This window comes from Balearica regulorum, chromosome 7 (genome assembly GCF_011004875.1).
Source record: "Balearica regulorum gibbericeps isolate bBalReg1 chromosome 7, bBalReg1.pri, whole genome shotgun sequence".
Lineage (NCBI taxonomy): Eukaryota > Metazoa > Chordata > Aves > Gruiformes > Gruidae > Balearica > Balearica regulorum.
Window position 1 is genome coordinate 8,577,454 of NC_046190.1, and position 20,530 is coordinate 8,597,983.

Below are 20,530 nucleotides of genomic sequence, written 5' to 3' on the forward strand. Positions count from 1 at the left end.
TTTGAAAATTTTCAAATCAGATGAATCTGAATGTTCCTAATTAATGGTATCTTCATCCCTTAACGTGTCTGGAATTTGGCCTTTTATTTTAGATATAATTTTAATAGTGGTAACACAAATAACCATTTTTTTTTTTTTTGTACAGGTAGACTAGCATTTCATTACATTTCATAGGAATGTAATGAATGGAAGCAAGAGTTAATAAAGTGTTATTTATATGTGCACGAATTTGATTTAAGTAGTTTCAGAACTTTGTATAAATATACAAGTACAGAGAGGAACTGAAGGACTGGTGAACCCATGCTACCATGGACAGTCTGTCTCATATTTTGAAGAGTAATTCATAGCTGCTGAATTTCCTTCAGCAGAATCCACGGACTGAGGGGGTGGAGGTGGAATCCTGACAATTAGAACTTCACTGGGGCTTACTTTCCAGAACAGCGCTTAGTCATTTATTTTTCATCCAACATAAATCACATTAGGGGTAAAACAGGCCAATCAACATTTTCTGACTCTAAGAAAGAGTTCAAAAGTTAAACTGGAGAACACAGTTTTTTTAAAAATTGGCTTTTTCATGAAGCAATCATAATGTGACAGTTGATAAAACATTTCATCTGATGTACAGTGGTCATTGTTAAAATGTTTGCACTTGCCAACAACTAACAAATGTAGTTGTTGGACATATTATGCTATTTTTATACCTTTACAATAGAAAGCTGTAACAGTTACTCTGCAACTTTGGTTTGAGGTGTGTTGGCAAACTTCTGGTAGTTAGGTGTGGCCATTATACAAGTATTTATTTATTTATTTATTATATTTCTTTACTAATTTGCATGCAATCAGGGATCCTAGGAGAAGAAAGATACTTTAGGAAAAAAACATTCTCAGAGTGAATGAAAATGCTGAATGATCCCATGACAAACATGCTTTTCTTGTACAATTAAAATAACATTTTTAACTGTTAACACAAGAAAATAGCTGGTAGCTATTTGCCCATCTTCAGTGTTACAATAAAATATTTTAATCCCTTTAAATCTCATACCTGCTTTTCAAGTATTTGTCAAACTCTGGTTGAGATATGGAGGAATGTAATCCTTTATCAGTGAGTACAGTCAAAACTCCTCTACAAGACTACATGGTCTTTCTGTGTACGGGGTTTCCAGTACATTCACAAAACACACACTGTATATTTCTTATGTGAAATGTTTAGGTTGAGGATAATATAGAGTTTGGAATATATTCAAGTGGGTCTTTTCTTTTCATAATTGTATGCATCATATAAACCAGTTCCATCGGTTTATATTCATTTGAACAGATCAACTTTAAAACTGTCGGAAAGGGTTGTTTTCAAAAGACCATTTTTTTCACTATGCTAAGGAGCACTGATTGAAAGTTCCCAACAGAAACTTTAAAAAGGAATTTTTAAAGTTTTAAGATATAAGAGACTGAGGTCAGAATAGGCAATAAAAGTCACAAGATTCTGATGACATTATTTTAGGATAATAATCTTATGTTAAGATATGAAAATACTGAAACAATCATGCCAGCATAAGAAATAATTATACCATAATTCATAAGTGCATAATTTATCAAAACAATAGAGCAGTCATGGTTAGACGCAACCTAATATTCCTGTATAAGATATAACTACATACTGTACAGTCGTTCCTTTTTATAGTTATTTTTTACATTTAGTCCTCATCCAACTTAAGCTGAGTACTTCTAGGTATGAATGGCGTTACGAAATAAACACAATTCACAACAGGGCTTTATTACTGCTACTGCACCACCATGGCATGCAAGTAACTATGTAGTCAACTAGAAACAGTAAAACATCAGCATCTTCCCGAAATAAAAAGAACATGAAAAATACAGATATAGTAGAAAACATCAATAATCTTTTTATATCTTTCATATTTACCAAAAGTCTATCATTACATGAGGCATTTATGCCTCTGTATCACTCTCCTGTACTAGTATGGTGGCAAATTTGGAGTTGAGAAACTATACTTTCAACAAGCTCATACAAAACTACTAGTTTCGTATTATACTGCTGTCAACATGTAATGTGTAAATGAGAATATGACACGTCTGCTACCTACCCCTTAGCATTCTCTTACTCTTTTGTATATTCAGGAATTTTGAGTAAATAAAAAGACTGAGGGCCATTAAAGCTGTTTGCTAGGTTATCTGTTGTGGTGACCAAGCCCCCCAAAAGACTAATGTCCTATAGAAAGAAAACTCTTTCATCTGCTTTTTGTTGCTGAGTACTGATTGTGTGAGGTTCCATACTGGATGTTGGATTTGAGAACCACTGGTGGAAGCAACTTGGATTTCTAAAGATTTATTTATTTAACTTTTCTTATGCAGGGTCATTCCTTAACTGGTGTGAAGCTGAGGATGAGACTAAATTCTGCAGCTGGGAGAACAAAAACCATCCACACTTTATTATAAAAACAAGGGTCAACGTGCTGACTGGGATTCATTTCTTCTGGTTGGAGGTCAGGACACTATATAGATACTAGCAAATTTCAATATTGAAATGGGAGCAGGTAGAATAACAGCAGTTAAACTCTCCTTAGACTTGCGATCTGGGATACTCGCTGGGAAAAAACAGCAAACCTGATTGCAGAAGAACCTTTTCCATGCTCAATTAATGTTGGTAATCAGTTAGTTGGCATGGAGGACCCACACGTGCTCTTTGTGAAATATATCATTCAGAATTCAGAATAGACTCTTAGGTACAGAAACATGAAAGCCCACCCATCATTCTGCTGCAGCTCAGATTATGTTTCCGAGCCTTTTGCAAAGTAAAGAAAAATAATCATGAAATGCTCAAATCAAGGTTTTTTATGGAATTATCTTTCAAATATTACATATGGTGCTCTCGGGTTATACCTATGCTAAATTCAAAAGCTGCCTATTTTGGGCAATGATAAAAGAACACCTAAATCCAAATGATCCTCTTTAGTTCCTGCTTGCTGGAAAGAAATCTTAATGCTGATTACAAGGAAAGAACTGTACAATACTCATTGTTACATTAAGCTATACAAAAACATCCTTTAGTTTCCTGGAATTTGCTAAGTTTTCAATTATACAATTTCCTTCTACATTACAAAAAAATGTACAGTTTTTCCTAGTTCTGTTCAAGGTTTTTCCCTGCTCTGATATGTTCAGGATTAAGAATACTAGGTATTTTATTTCGTATTTTGTTGGTATCAGGATCCACTCTTTTTATTAAAGCTCATCAAACATATTCATACCTACCATAAGTTTGTTCTGCTTTGGGGTATAGTAGGTTGTGTGACTATAACAGAGCACAGTACCTCATATGTTCATTCATAGATTTGCCTCCTTAAAAACTGAGGCTGTAGTATAGCTTTCAATGGAAGCCATTTAAAAAGAAAACATTACAGAATATACAATTGTAGGTTTTGAATCTCAGACACAAGTTCCTTGACGTGTTGAAAGATGATGTTTCCGATTTCTGACTCCTGAACTCTTATCTTTACAGTCCGCAGGCTTCTGTTGTGAAATGTCTATCAGTGCACTTGCAATTGCAAGACCTGTAAGATAAATAAACGAAAAACAAAATTTAATGCCCAGCTTTCCTGAGAAGAGTTCCAGAGCAGTGTGGTGGTTCCTTTCATGCCAAGTTTTTGTACTTTCCCAGAAGTGATCAGTTTTATTTCAGAGTTAGATAACAAGTTCTCACTTTCTAAAATGCTACCTGCTAACAGTGAAGAAACGGAGGAAGAAAAAAAGTGCAGTTAAGATACTAGAGTGGAAATCAGGAGAACTGAGTTCCATTTAAGTTTCTTATTGATTTGTTATGTGATCTTAGCATCACCTCTCTTTATCACCATTATCTTGGTTATGTGGACCAGCAGCTCTCTGACATGGATTTTCTCTTATTAAATGTTTCTGCATTATATTTAGAAATGGATGAGACTATCAAATCAGAAAATAAAAGACACATGGAGACCACAGTTAAGACGAAATTGTATCTTTGAATATTTCCCTTGCCATATATACACCTTCCTAATTTGGAAATATTTAGAGGTTAGCATTTACCATGAACAAAAAGATATGAAAAATATCTTTCCAGAATGCATAGATTTGTGAACAGACAGTGAACCGTGATGGTGTTGGCAAGGATAATTTCTAAGTGTTGTCAACTCACCAAAATTCCTCTTTTTCAAATTCTGGTTAAGCTGTTGATATTCGTGATCTGTTACAACCTTACAGGGTGTTACAGACCAAACATTTAATACATGGTAGTTCTAAATTTTCAAATTCACACAGGCAATATTGCAATGAAACAGATTAGGAGTATTCACATCATTCATGTTTTAGTTCACCATGGCTGCAATAAAAACCAGTTTTCCATACTGCCCAATACGTCTCAGTAACTAACCAATAACAGTACTATTCCACAAGGAAACCTTTGAAAATACTTTTCACCATGTTTAACAGGCAGTCTCTATTTTTTTAACTCAGACTGATAGCAAACTCAGTCTATCTATCACAGAATCCCATTTTGTGAATATTTTTCATGCATTCACTTATTACAATACTTACCTACTAAGAAAATGTGCAAAAAATATTTTTCACTTACAAGTGTTTCTACGGGTTTCTTTTTTTAGTATATGATATACCATCAGATTTGGTTCAAGTTTCCAGTATCCCGAAAAAATCTATGCTATTGCACACTGTAATGCTATCTTTCTTAAATCACAAAAGTGTTGCAAGAATCAATTAATGTGCATACAGCTTTTTGAAAATACATGGCACTATACTATAAAACGCTAAGTACAATTATCATTGCTGCATTTCAGGATATGTAAGAGCCAAGATTAATTAAGTCATTTTTCTCACATACACATATATTTCCTGGCATGAGCTAGCGATGCCTTAAATTGGACTTTGATAAATTGAATTTTTGAAATCTTTGAGGCACCTTTAAAGTATCAGCAGTACCCGGCATTAGCAAATTCAAGGATAAAACCTAAATAACATTTTGATGGTTGCTTATATGTGATCCTGTCTTTAGCAGCTAGGCTTAGGGAATATGCTAAATGGAATGAATACTATTAGGGAAACAGGTTTTCCATTTTTTATAAGAGATTTTAAAATATACTTGGATGTATGATGCTAACCTCACTTTACATAACAATTAACAAAAAGGAAGAACTATTTCCTTCAAATATAATGCTGCATGCTGGTATATACTGGCATACTATTAGAGTTCCATTAAAATTGGGTCACTCTAAAAGATCATTTTTCAAAATGTCACACAAATCATCTGATGAAATTCATTTATTATGTTCTCTACGCCCAGCACAGTTCCTTGTTATCAAAGCAATACAATTAACTGGGGGAACAATTCATTATTTCAGACTGGCAGTCTAAAGGAATTTCATTTACCAAGTCAAGCTGATGCACAGACACTGCAAGCAAGCAGAATTTACATCAAAATACAACAGAAGATTTGATAAAAATGCTGTAGCTTAAATATTCATTAAAAAACCCCCAACAAAACATTCCCTTTATTTTACAGGTTTTGTATATTAACAACGAATGTGAATACATTTATAGTCATTAAAGTTGGAACTGTAAATCTTATGGTGTTCTGTACCTGTTACCTCAGTTCGTAAGTTATTTCATTTACCTGCCTTCCCTGAATGCTGCCATTTAAGCACCCTACCTGCCACCCAGACTGGTATTCTCCAAACCAGTACGTGCTCTCTGGTTGCTTCTGACCCTTGAGGAAGGTGGCAGAAAGGAACAGGGGAGTCAGTAAGCACCCCACATGGAGAACCAATGGGTCACCTCTAATAGTGTAATTTCTGGAGATTCAAGCTTAGCTGCAGAACCGGGCCTATTTTTAAGTTTAGTTTGTTTTTCTACTAAATGTTATAGAAATAACCTGACCTAGTTCTACGCAGCTAAAACAATCCCTAGCTTGTTTTAAGGATATGTATGGAAAGATCATTAAAAAGTGAGCCCAGTCAAATACATAAGTGGAAAGTATATTTTTGTAAGAGATAATTGCATCCACAATGAGAAAAATACCAGAGAAAGCAATATGAACTTGGTTATCTTTAGCAGAACTATTGTCTTTCCTAATGGAAGTTAAATGGTAATAGTTTATTCTGAGGAAGTAAGTGTCTAAACATAAAATTACTGGTGTGTGAATTTTTTGTCTTTTTTTTTTTTTTTACAATTATGCAAAACAATTAATAAGTACAGGAATAAAATACAGCACATCAAATTAGATTGCCTTGAAAAGCGCATTCCCGATTTATACACAAACAGCACTTTAATTCCGCATTTGAACAAAAGCATCTGAAAAAGTCATTCATTTTGAGATGCTCTCCTCCCAGTCTCTGTAAAAACAGGCAGTACTATATATTTTAATTTTGCAGCAAAACAGCTTCATTAGGCGTGAAAGGTTAATTGCAGGTTTAAGTGCAGTTCAGGGAACAGTGCACGGGTCTGTAGTGAATAGCACAGTCTGCTACAGGAAGGCTGAGTGCTATAAACTGTTTGCCCTGCTGAAATGTTTTACTACCTCATTTACTAACTGTCTTCTTTTACTGCTTGTATTTGTAGTTCTTCTAAACCTTTAATAGCTACAGTTTTATTTCACTGTAATCAGATTTAAATGGAAATACCCATGCTGGGATGTTTAAACGTTTTTCCTCTGATTGTATACAGCTACATTTGAACTGATGGAAGGCTACACTATCTCTCAAAGCAGAAAAAAATCCTAACATTGAAAAAGTTAGTCTTACGTGCCAGCATGCATATTTAAAACACCTTTTATCCTCCTCTATTGTTCATTTTAATGAGAAATGCATTGAGTTCTTACTATCCTCTTTGTTAAAAGTAAGGGAACAAAGAATGACCTCAGATTCTGGAGGAAAACTGGAAATGTTTTTTCAATTTAAATATGTATTATTGGGAGATAACATTTGGATAGATGTCTTCATTTGATTAAATTCTACGCGTTTTCATTGTTGCACAGAATTAGAATGTTAAGAAAGCTGAAGACAATAAAATAACTACAACTCAAGTAGATCGATTAGATTTGTTTGATATTTTAACCAAAATTATCGTCATTGCTAAAAGTGACCTTAAGCAATGAAAATAAAATGACAGCTGCCATACAGAGAGACTTAAACACGAAAGACTGGGCAAACGCTATATATTAAAGGAATAGCTTCACCCTTCAGCACCCAGCAGTCTTGGTGTCACTTCCATTTGTTAATTCTTTAAAGACATGTTACTGTACATGCTCACCTAATAGTGGACGGAGTCCTTTTATCATAAAGGATGTCTGTTCAAAAGGATCTCAGCAGTTTGAAGACATACTGAGGGATGAGAATTCTAGCCTCCAGTGCCTCACAAAGATGACCACAGCACAGAGTGAAGCCAGTGAAGACAATTTCATGCTCATCAATAAAACTACCAGTTATCATGTGGGGACTTTTTATGAGTTCTGTCATTTATAGATATTGTAAGTCTATAAAGAACTTTTTTGTAGATACTCAATGTATACTATATATGTATAAATGACTTTTGTATACAAAACCACCTTGTTAAAAATGCAGGGGCTTTATCATTTATTTCTTAATTTGATGAAACAGATCACATTCACCATCAACTTTGTGGATGCATACCAGGACTGCATACATTTATTCTTCATAGGAAATACATATGGTAGCTATAGTGGCTATAATGGTGGAGGAACATAACTTTCAAGACACTTGTTATTAGGCAAGTGTTTCTGAGTACCCACTGAAAATATTCTCTCACTTTCTATGAAACATTGTGCTAGGAATATTCTTATTCAATTTAGTTGTTTGGTAAAATTTTCCAGATTGTCTGGTACTTCCTATACTTTTCCCGTTTTCTCAAACTATTTTTCAAATGGACTAAATCATGATTAATTTTCATGACGGAAAAGGCTACGATGTTGTTTGTGCTGCACACTCCTGTGCTATAGAACAAATTATGTCTGGAGATATCCAAAAGACACATAAAATGGAACCAGAACAAAATTTGGGATTCAAAGGAACAACCCAAAAAACCTTCTAACCACGTACAAACCTGATGCTCATGTCCCTACTTTCCATGAGAAAAATTGTCACCTGAAGTTCAAGACTGTACATGGCCAGAGGAACCAGTGTATCTCACAAGAGAGCTAAACTGATTTCAAAGTCAGAAAATAGTCAAATCCTTCATGTGTATCTGAGGGTCCTGATCTGGCAGGTGTGCCTAGACAATATCCAGACATCACGGACTTAGTCACAGAGAAAACCAATCATAAGCAACTGCCAAGAAGAATAAGTATCTTCATGACCTGACAAATAGATTTTTATTTTTTTTAATTTGAATTAGAATTTTTAAAAGGACAAGCTGACAGCACCTCAAAATAACAAAGTCTTTTTATGGGCTTCTCTTCCTGCTTGGTGCATGCACATTTATTTTAAGTTGACACCAGTCTTACTATGAGAAAGATATATTAAACAACCTAAACTAACTAGGAAATTACTTTGGGTAAGCAACCCCATCGGGTTTTTTTCAGTGATAATTTTTGCTAGATGGGAAGACAGCCAGGACTCCAGGAAGTATGTTTTCTTTTTCTTATGCATATAACTTAATTAAATAAGTAAAATATGTGACAGAGCTTAAACCGTAACAATAATAAACTAAATAATGATAGTGTGGAACTAAATAGCCACACACTAGTAGAAAGGAGATGTCATGCTCCTTTGTATTATACCCTTGGTATTTAGTAATAACAGCTATCTATAAAGGGCTAAGAAACTCTTATTCCCAGAATAGACTTATAAATTACTTGCTGTCAGTTTTTGGGAAATGCAGACTATACAATAAAGGATCTTTTACGAAATGTTCAGCCTTTCCCAATTTTTCTCATTTTGAAAAGGAAATGGCCCTACATATTTGTGTGAAATATTTGTACTCCAAGGGGCCGGTAGTGATTTTTTAATTTTTTTTTTAAATACAGTCAGGCAGTTTCCCATTTCCCTTTCAGTGTGAGATATATCTAGTTTAGTCTGTAATCCAGGTCTGTACAACATCTGGTGCCTGTAAACTATCCAGCCTGCCAGTGGCTAAGAGACAGCCCGCATGGGCTGCTTGGTCTCTCTGGCTACGGACAGGCAGGGATTGACGATGCGACCATGGTGCACAAGAACTTCCTGAAGGACAGGCTAATCCGCACCAATCTGGGATAGTTATCCAAGCACTTTGGGATAGCTCTTGTCTGTTCAGCAGGACAAACAAACACTGCAGCGACAAAGGGGACACAGTAAGGTGTTGGAGACACGATGGTAGTAGATTGAGATTGGTGCAATCTAATGTTGATTAACTGAAGCTGTTTTCTCCCACCCACTTTTTTCAACTCATGTCCTCCTGGAAGACAAGATGTGTAGACTTTACTGATTACTTTTCAAAGGAACTAATGTGACATTATTGCATTTAGCTGGACTGCATTGTCAGACCTGTACATCAATCCAACCTGTGCACCTTGCCCAGGGAAGGCAGCACAGATGGAAGTAGAAAGGCGCTTACTCAACAAGTGGGAGAGAAAGACTGAGATAATGGCTGATCCAAGCTGGGAGAGATGATAGGAGGGGAATGGTAATCATGATGGTTCTTGAAGATGAATAGTGATATCTGAGGCAACAGAAAAAGGAAGTGCGTGGAGCTACTAAAAATGATTTCTGTGATAAAAAAAAAAAATAGTCAAGAAACAGATTTGACATAAATGTGGTCAAGACAGCAGTTGTTCAATGTGGTAGTAAGCTGCAGAGATCCCAGGCAAGGGCTTTTGTTTTGGTGATGCAGAGGGAAGATGGTGTTTTGGAGAGGCTGCAGCAACAGAATTTATCAAGACTATGGAGTTTGGAAGTGAGGAAGCAAAGGAATGACAGTCGAAGAACACTTGGGCAAGACCAGAGGGACAGCAAGGGTAACAGTATCATTAACACAGACTCTAGGGAAAATGGTGGAATACAAACTAATACGAAGAAATGCAAAATGTTGTAGGAATGAAAAATAAACTACATAACCTGTTGGTGAAGGGTAACCCTAATCCAGAGTATGGAATACAGACTTCCATTAAAGTCAAATACATGCATTTTCTACAAATAAGGGAAAAAATTGAACTATGGATACTTTCCCAAGATCTCTGACCCATTACTTTGTCCAAAAAAAAAATAAATCTTTGAAGAGTAAATCACAGTTTAAACTCTGATGGTTAAACAACATTACTAGGTATATTATCTAATTCTTGGGCTCTATACCTTGGGGTTCCCTGGTAAAGCTTGTCACAGATTTGTCTAGTGATGTTAAGAATGACTCCAAAGATTAAAAAAAAAAAAATTAAAAAAAAATTGTAGTTGACTGATGAGTCTGAAGATAGAATATTCGTCTCAGAACATCTTATTGACTCACCTTAGATAAAGGCTTGGGGAATGGTTACATTTGGACTAGTTTAGCAATAGCTCCTAAAGCTGCAATACTAAATTTCAATTAATAAAGCAGACATCACATTTAGTCAGGAAATATATTGTTCTCACCGAATAGCAGAGCTAAGAGAATTAAAGCATCTTGATGTTTTTTATCTAAGAAGTTTTGCCTTGGCAGTAATTACAGAGAAGTGATCTATTGTTAGACCATTATTTTATACAATTATTGTAATGTTTGGACCCCGGACCATGAAGGATAATTAGACAAATCTGAGAACGCCCCTAAGTATTCCATTGTCTTTTTCAACACGGCTTATTTTATGCAAAATGATGGCAGATTTTTGTGTGCAATTTTTTCCCCCTTTACATTAAAAAATAAGCAACAAGTAATTACTGCATGAATAACTATGCATGTGATCAGACTTTCTCAACCCTGCATTTCTTGAATATAAGTTGTGGAGTCTCAAACAAGTGTATCAGCAGCAAAATATGTTTACATTTTTAGGAGGGAAAAAGCAAATTTATAGGATATGTAACATTTTCAGAAAACTATCAATCAAGTACATGCATGGCAAACCACCTGTAATTCATAAAATAATTGTTACTTGAAGTTCTTAGAAAAACAAGGGGTTTGGTCTTTAACTGATGGCTATAAAAACACCTAAAAAGGAATAATCTGCTTAGAATATGCACAAACCTCATGCAGATTAATTCCTTGATCCTCTCCCAGTACATATTACACATCATGTGTTAAAATGCAAGTAATTACACAGGTTTCTATAATGGACAGTAATATTTGAAACATTTGGATTTATTTCGCACAAACTATTAAATTTTCAGTTTGATTACATCTCCTTTCCATTGAATCATTTATCCATATGTTATGAAAAAGATCTCTATTCTTGTGATGTTGTGCAACCGTTTAATTTGTTTTCAAGAAAATCACTATAAACTAATTTGCTACTCTGCAAGAATTTGGTGAGATGCATTAATCATGCCAGAATCTAATTTGGTCTTGTAAACCTATTTCTGTAGAAGAGAAAAAAATCTACTTGGAGTACTGAAGAAGCACTATTTTCACTTACTTTTAGAACTACCTGGGTAAATACAAACGAAATTATAATTGGTTTTGTTTAGAAGTCAGTATCACAGCTGTGACCCAGTTGGGGTTAGTTTATGAACCTCTCTATAGTAATTAGACACATTTGGATTGCGAAAGCTTCCTCCAGACCAATACACTTGAGGTTACTTGTACACCATTATTTTATTCTCTGTCTTCAGCAATCTCCTTTTATTGGCATCACGCACAGCAATCAGAGAAAAAATAAAGAAATGAAAACTGCAAAAAATGGTGAGCTTCAGTTATAACATTTTTAAAGCTTTTTACCCAAATCCATTCATGCAGGTTGGACTCTCTAAGCACTGTGATGAAAGCTAAAGCCGTACTAAACATCATGAGTAGGACGAACACCCATGAGACAGGGATTTATCGTTCGTATAAAGAGTGTGATCGACACTCCGTTAATACGATGCTGAACTATCGTTTCATGCAATGAAGTAATCAGAATATTTGCACGTGTGTGTGTGCATATACGTGTACGAGTATCAGGGAAACAGAGAGAAGGTTCAAAATCAACCAAGCAATCAGGAGAACATTTAGAAGGAGACAAGGCAGAGGTATTCACTGGGGTTTGCTTCCCTCCAGAGGGGCCTAATTTGCAGGGGTGATTTAAAGCAGATATCTTCCTGTCTGTGGAGGAAATCTGGGGTGATTAACCTCACCAGGTGAAATCGAGTTTTTGCGAATAACTCCCTAATGTTCCATCTGGGTGCTAACATATATTGTCAGATATGCAGCTTTACTACTCTCCTCCTCAAGACAAAACACACAACTTCAAAGACTATAGGTTTAAGGGCCCAATAGGGGCCAATTCTGCCCCCACTGGAGAGAAAACAATACTGCTTACATTATCATTTATTTTTAAGGAGAGGATCAGAGCAATAATCCTCAAAGATGCTGTTTCTCTTTTGCACCTTAATTTTGCAGGTGTTGGCGCTTTTTTTCCCACTGTCAAAAATTTTATTTAAACCAGAAAGTGATGAATATGTTCATACAAAAAAATGATTACAGTTCACCAGAAATTCAATAGGACTGCAGCTTAATCAGAAGTAGGCATGATATCTGCAGTGCTTTCCCAGAATGCATTCTCACTTAGAAGTTTTGCTTTCCAAGGTTGATGAAGTACTGGACTTATTTTCCACTTCCAACATACTGCTGCAATATATCATCGCTCTAACCACTGTTTGGCTTGTAATTTGGTTCTGGCCAAATAACAATGCCAGTTTTTCAGTATTCTGCTGATTTCCACAATTAGACATTCAGTACATCCCCGGCAACATAGCCAGCAGTCACTCTGACAAAACAAACGATCTTGGGAATGTAATGTAGAATGAAGTCAACAGGATGGAAAGCGTGCCCAGAATTTTGAACCATATTTTGAAATATTATTAAAGGGATAACTTCAGGGTCCGCAGGATCTCTAACATAAGGGTATTTGTAGTTTCAGTACCTATTAATGCCAAAGAATAAGGAAAAAAAAAAAAAAAAAAAAAAAAAAGACACAAATGCCCTGCTGGTCAGTATTAGGGTAGCTCCATCAGCAAAGCTAGCTTCAGCTTATACAGAACATTGATTTTTATTAATTCTAGCAGAAAAGCTTGGTAAAAGGCTGAAAAGCTCAAACCATAAAAACTATTCAAAACCCAAAGATCTTATAAAACTAACCCTACCAGAAACCTAGTCAGCACCAAAAGAGAACAATTCTGAGTGGGATTCCAGCATACACAGGCAAGGTATACAACTACTCCTTTATTCTTTCCTGAATCTTCTATATTACACTGACAACACTATATTATAACTTTAACAGGCAAAATGACACGCTTAGACCTGGTTACTGTCAAAATGTATGGAAATAGGGTTCCATTTCAAACACTGCCTGTTCATAATTGATTATATACATTTGGTCTTGAACAGTCAATATAGATAAATATCAGTAAAATTATAGTAGCAGAGCACCATCTCTGTGTGACATATGCAGGTAGAGCAAACGCCTGAAACTGCGAGACAGTGCTACTATGACTGCATATCACTGAAAATCTATTATATGGCCTAGGCATGCTTTCTAGTTTGGAGAGGAAAAAATAGAAAGTAGTAGTAGTAGCAGTCACAGCTTGTTACCTAGTCCTGTGTGTACTCACACTCCAGCAAGTAGTACTCATTGCCTCATTTATCAATCCCACTAAAAAAAAAAAAAATTGAAAGCACTATTCTGGTGCAAAGATTACCAAACTATAACGTTTGCCATTTAAAGTGTCTGCTAGATGTCCCTTTGCATCTAGAGGATGTAACTGGATAAACCTGAGAAAGATCGTCCTGACACACCAAATTCACATTCGGTGTTTCTCCTTTTAGGAACAACATCCACAAGAGATACAGGAGCTGTAAAATATTCCTCTCTTGGGATCAGATTTGGCATAAATCTCAGCTCGATGTGCACACCACTGTTTTATACAACAAAGTAAAACCTCTCACTCATTTCCTGTTGAACAGGACTCATGCTACTACATGGATGTGAAAGCAAAAGGTGGAAACCAAGTGAAAGATGCAGACCAGAAATTCTCATGAAGTCCATTTCCCAGCAATGTCAGCTCTCAGAAGATGCACTCAATGAAAATAAACCTTCAGATTCTGAAGGGTTACTGCAGCAGCCCTTCTTCATCACTAGTCATGGCAGTAAGAAATGGCAGAAATGAAGCCAGGGAGAAGAAGATGCAGCAAGAGATAACACTCTGCTTGGAGTTTTCCAATGTCTGGATGGTTCTTTGAGACAACAGGCAAAATTCAGAGCAATTCTGTGTATTAGTCTTCATAATATTTTCATTAAAAACTGACGTGCTGTATAAAGTGCCATGCTGGCTTTGCATTTCCAGGATGTGATTAGGAGCTAGTTTTCACTTACATCCTTCCAAAAAGTTTTTACTATGTGATGGAGAAGAAACAAACCTTCAGCAGGACATTATAATTCCCTTACTGCAATTTTCCAAATCTCCCATCTGTTTTTTAAAAGCAGAAATTATGCTGAGTCTTCTATTTTCTATTTAATTGCTGACCTTTCCCCCCTCTGTTTTTTCCCGTATGCTTTTGATCACATGTGAAAAACTTATCTTCAGTTCTCTCATTTCCTGATTTTCTATATTTCAATTATACTTTAATGGCTATATATATACAGCGATGATGATCCAAGAGTGTGTTATGAATGAAATCTGTTTTGAAAATCCCAGCTTCTGAGAACTGCTACAATTTGAGTTGCTTTCTTCCATAGCCTCTGAAGTGCCTTCTATAATATAATAATATAATAAACCCTGAATCTGCTCTTCCCTTTGCAATGCAATCCAGCATTCTGTTTCCCATAATGCTGCTACATTATGATTTGCAGCTATAAATAATTATCCTAAGTTATAAAGATAAAATATAAAACTTTAAAGCAATACCATTAGACGCCATACACTTGAGACTCTGAAGCAGCCATAAGCAAACATTGATTTTCATAAAGAATAGAAAAGAATGTGATAATGAAAAGCATGGTTCCTGCTTAGGATTAGTTCATCAAAAGCTTGCTGCAAGCTTGGGTGCAAAGAAATAGTAGATAATCAGTGGCAAACTGCACCTTGTTGCTAACAGATGGGGCACCATGGTTTTTGACCTCTACCTTAAAAGGTGAGGGGGGAAAAAACCCCCAGTTGTGGGACTGGAATTTGACAATGTGTGAGGTTCAGCAATAGAAGGTATTATCCCCCAAAAGGGAAAGTATCAGAGAGGAGAGGGACTTATCTAAACCTCTGTAAGGTTTGTGTTCAGGCGTGTGAACTTGTGAGTTGATTTTGTTTGTTCTGCCTTGTCTGGACAAGCATTCAATATAATGACAGTGAAATATATAGGATTCCTGGCTTTTTCCTACACTATTTTTCATTGCCTTCCTTCCAAATAGCCCTCCATTTTCCTTTCCTAGTTTTGCTACTTCTTGTTCCATTAAGCTTGAGTCGCCACACTATTTAACTGCCTTCACAAAGTACTTGCTTTTCTCTACTTAGACTTCCAAAATCAGGAATTCTCTTTGTGAACCTGATGTTAGTTACTAAGACTAATCTAATTCCCTTCCACATTCTTTCATCTCTTACTAATGTGAGGAGGTGGTGGTATGGCAAGTTTTAAAAGCTGCAGACATCTTAATAATCATTTATATTATTTGTCCTTCCCCTAACTTCTCATTTTAGTTGGCAATTCTTTTCCAAGAAAAATACACACGTCCTCTATTTACAGAGAGATAAAAATAACTGTTCACATTTGAACTATGATCTAATTATTTCTTTAAGAGCGATGAAGTAGATTGTGAATAATCTAAATACAGCCATCCTTATTTCATTACTTGAGTCCCATATATGCTTTAAGAACAGTATTTACTTTCAAGATTTTAAAAGTTGTGTGCTAACTAGTGCACATTTTTATGCAACTTTTAATCTTTGATGTGTTTAACTGTACTTTCACTAATCATTCTGAAAAAGTGACGGAAATGTGTTTTTCTCACAGGGATGGCCTCAAGGATACAGCTATCCTTTGTGCCAGCGTGAGATGTGCACGAAGCTGCTGAAGGTCCACAGAGGCTGAGGCAGTGTGGTTTAAGTCCTCTCCAGATCCACCGAAGTGGATTTCAAGGGGAGGGAAGCAGGGCCAGGAGGCTCTTGCAGGAACAAACAGCCTTTAGGGTGAGGTACGTCATTGCTGTGCTCTGCTGAAGCTGCGTATGCTCGGTGATTTAGACAACTGGGTGCTTCATCTGGGACGAAATCACAATGCAGTCTTTACATTTTCATCTGGCGTCCTATTCTTTGCCTTTCTAGTTACTCAAGTAAAATCAACCTATTGCCCTGAAACTTGCCTCTCCTGGTCCATACCAGCAGTTACATTATGAGAATTTTTTAGTGAAACAAATGCTTAACTATATATGAGCCTGTTAAGAGATCTAAAGCTTGGTAGGAGAATCTGCCCCCAAAATTGAAGGCCTGACATAAACAAGTTGAATTTTCACATTCCGCACCCCTCCCCCCCCCCCCCGCCATGCGAAACACTAGCTCTTTCAAGTCATATTTTAGAGCTGTCATTTACAAAATCACTATTTACTGATCTTTCCATATTGGTTTAAATATGAAGACAAGAGATGCGTCCAGGGAGGAAAAATAGTATAAAAATACTGAGCTTGTTATCTGCAAAGTGCTACACACAAATTAACTAATGCATGCTAATACAGTGATTAGCTAGTTTGCCTAGGTTTAGTGCAATGACTGTGTTTCCTAATGCCATCATTCAATGAGAGATGGCTTGGTATCACACTGAAGCGAGGACAGCTGCTCTTGAAACATAATGTGCTTCACATTTGTGTATTCCCCACTGAAAATAATGTAAGTCTATTTAGATTTAGAGATTATTTGCAAAAGACAACTACTTTTGGAGAAACATTTTGAAATCTAAATACGCTTTGAGTTACTGAAAGTTTGCAATACTAGGCAAACCCATAATGGATTATTGTGGGCTAGGTGGGATGAGGATGGAGCTACAGACATTTCAGCTGGGATGACTACTGTGTTTTGCATAAATTTCATGGGCATTGGCCCCTCATAGCACCTTCTAGGGAGCAAATAGCACAGAAAGTACACAGGAAAGCGTGTTGCCCTCTGTGGGGCTGTCCCTTCCCTTCTCCTTTGGGGAAAGAAGTAACAAATCAAACAGACTTTGCCTGTGGGCTTCCCAGAGGACCATACTCCATGGACAGTTTCAGGCTATGTACAATTCCAGTGTTCATAGGCTAGATTAGGCACATGTTTGTACACCTCTCAATGTAATGAGGTCCAAAGCTGCAGTAAGGTCTCTGAAAGCCTCAAGAATATATATAATAATAACAAAACAAAACAAAAAAGTAATAAATAGAAATGAAACTGGTAGCATCACAGGTATTCTTGGAGCTTTGAAATGACCACAAGAACGGTGGCACAATATCACAGTTCTGATGTACACTGAAACAGCTGGGAAAAAGCAATCTGGAAAAAAACCCAATATGAATATAACAAATGAGCTTTTATTCCACATATGAAAGTGTTTCTGATACTGACAAAAGAAGGTACAATATTTATCATTCTAGGATCGCAGGGGACAAAACAACAATATTAAATTATGAGAGGTTTTATTTGTGAATTGGCATTGTTTTCTGTCCCTTGTGTTACCAGAATGATAAATGCTTTCCTTTGTGTAGGAAAGAAAAGGTTTGATACTGGCTGTGCATTCTATATATTCATGCTACAATTTTTTTGAGAGATTTGGTTAATTCCTCATAAATACCAATGTTTACATTAAAGGTGCTAAAAAGCATTTTGGGGTGGTGATTGTTTGGTTTTTTTTCCTCCTCCACAGTTTTATCTGAGAGTCTCCTTCGTGATACTTTATTTTCTAGGGTAGATGAAAGAAGATTCAGTTATCAGAGTTCTTAGGATAACTGGTGGGAATATTGCAGAAGCACAATATGATCAAAGCGGATGGAAAAGCAATCCCCAAATGACTAAGGGCAAAACTGCGCCAGTCCCAGAATTACAGAAAGAGCTGATGTGTATGAGACATATTAAACACTTGCATTTGAATTTTTAATATTGAAAATAAATGTCACAGCATTTTCATGAAGAATCTGTTTGTCTTGAAAGCAGCTCATCTGCTACTCCTTGCTATGGATTATACCTTTTACTTTTTATCCATCCTTAACTCCTGCTGAACACTCTAGCTGTTGCAACATCTGATAGGAGGTTATGGGGTTTTTTTCATATTTTTCTTACATTTTATGTTTTCAAAAGCTAGCACAGAGCATTCCAGTGATCACATGAGAGTTAACACACTTTGTTGCCAATATTTTCAATTGCAAGCCGTATCTTCTGGTTTGCACAATTCAGGATGAATATGGTGCATCACTGTGCCATCTAATGTGACTCAGCTTTGAAAGCTTCAGGGCTTGGCTCTGCCTTCGGTGCCGTAAGTACACAAGGGTGAATTTTTTCAGACAGTAAATACTGAACATGTAAATAAATATATAACTAGTAATCTGATTTCCAAAGATATATAAGCATGACCCCAAGAAAGGATTATTTTGTAATGGTATAATTCCGTGCATGCTCTGAGTGCTGGGGAAAAATTCCTAGAACACAGCCAATTTTATCACACAGATTTCAATTGCTAGGTTAGATGCACTTAAGAATAACATTTAAAATTACACAGAAATGTATTCTACGTATGTTACGTATTACAACATGCGTGGATAGAATGGCTCTTCAAAATAGTGCAATGGGTTGTCATTTTCTTTTTTGGTGCAACTGCTATTACTGTTACTCAGACATCTCCCTGTGACCTCTATCAGCCCCAGCCAGGGACACGGCTCCCGCTGTGCTGGGTGTAATATGTGAGCACTGCACCAAAGAGCTTATAATCTTAACAACTTTTCATTGTGCTTAAATTTTCACGTGAAAAGAAACATATTCATAGCCCACCATAACCCACAGACTTTTAAAGTCAGGCTGAACAAGAAAATTTAGCTAAACTTTTCTTTTATGCAATAATCTACTAAGCAATAAAAGTTCTGAGAATCACTATCAGCTCTCAGTCACACTGTGTAGTAGAGGCTTCAAATTATATTTCTGACATCCTGTTACACAGCTACTACTGAGTAGACCTTTGTAAATAGCTATTAATGACGTACAAGAAAGAACACAATCTACCTCACTCCTGCCTATCTACATTGGCCTTGCAGTTCTAACACAAGCAAAAAAAAATGCTATTTTACATTAAAAATTGTCAATATAAATGCTGCATAGATCTATGGAGCAATAAGACTGCATTAATCAACATTTTTTTTGAGAGTGAACTGGACTATATTATTGTGAAAACTAATAAATGAATAAGCTGCAAAATTCAATGACTTGTATAGTTAATTTTAATATCAGAACAAGTGAATGAGTTTTATTTTAATAATGGTTTATGGTTGGCATTAAGCATAGAATATGTAGGTAAAAAAAAGATTTGCTGTTTTGAACAGGTTGCAAGATTAGCACAAAATTTCCAGAAAACTTTTAGGACCTGTGGAAATGAAGTTTTGTGTAGAAAATCACAGATACAGAAGTTACAATGAAAAGTCAAGAAGTTTCCAGATTTTGATAGATTTCAGGCTGGATGTGTCAAAAGATAAGCCCTGACACTGGCAGGCAGTCTCCCTTGAAAATTTAGACTCCATACACAGAGATCTTCAGGTAACCCAATTTCTACTTTCACCTCTTCCTCCAAATGCTGATCTCAAAGGACTTCATTTCAGCCAAGACCTGTCAAAACCCCAAATGCTTTTCATTACTGAATTCCTTCTGTATGTTCTCTGTCAGCTGTGTTAATACAATAAATTCACAACCGATTGATTTTTGAAAAAGGAGCAAATCACTTGAACTCATCCCCTGATTTTCTTATTTCAACATGTAAAATTCGGGGCATATTCAAAATTGGTGTTTGAAGTCTTGGCTTCCTATGCCCTTTATGGAGTTTAAAGTGGCAATAGGTTCAGAAGAAGTTATAATAAAAATCATTCTCAGTAAGATGACTATGAGACATCAGGGGTGTACTCCAGTCAGTGCATATCCTTTTAAATCATTAATATTAATAGTAATTCACTCACAAACATCCAGCACAGATAAGGTGCCCTGCTGTTCTGAACTGGTGCTGTGAAATAATAAAATTATGGTTTATATTCTGATATATCTGGAGAGAATTCCAGACATTTCTAAAATTCCTTAGATAGGTGATTCTGTATAGGTTTTGTCAGCATCAGGGGAGGAAAATACACAAACCCCATACTGCTGGATTAAGAAGGCAACAATGCTTATATTACCTAAAA

The 20,530-nt window shown here is 36.0% G+C and overlaps 1 protein-coding gene across 2 annotated transcripts in view; it reads right to left on the minus strand.

The window, feature by feature from the left end:
- Window positions 1-2,357: 2,357 nt before the first annotated feature.
- ATRNL1 (attractin like 1) overlaps window positions 2,358-20,530 on the minus strand; it is a 522,496-nt gene continuing 504,323 nt past the window's right edge. Inside the window, exon 29 of one of the 2 annotated variants that reach the window (XM_075757823.1) lies at window positions 2,358-3,566. In XM_075757823.1, the coding sequence (XP_075613938.1) occupies window positions 3,442-3,566 (125 nt within the window). In that variant the 3' untranslated portion in view covers window positions 2,358-3,441. The remainder of the gene's footprint in view (window positions 3,567-20,530) is intronic. The other variant, XM_075757824.1, reaches the window with a different exon arrangement.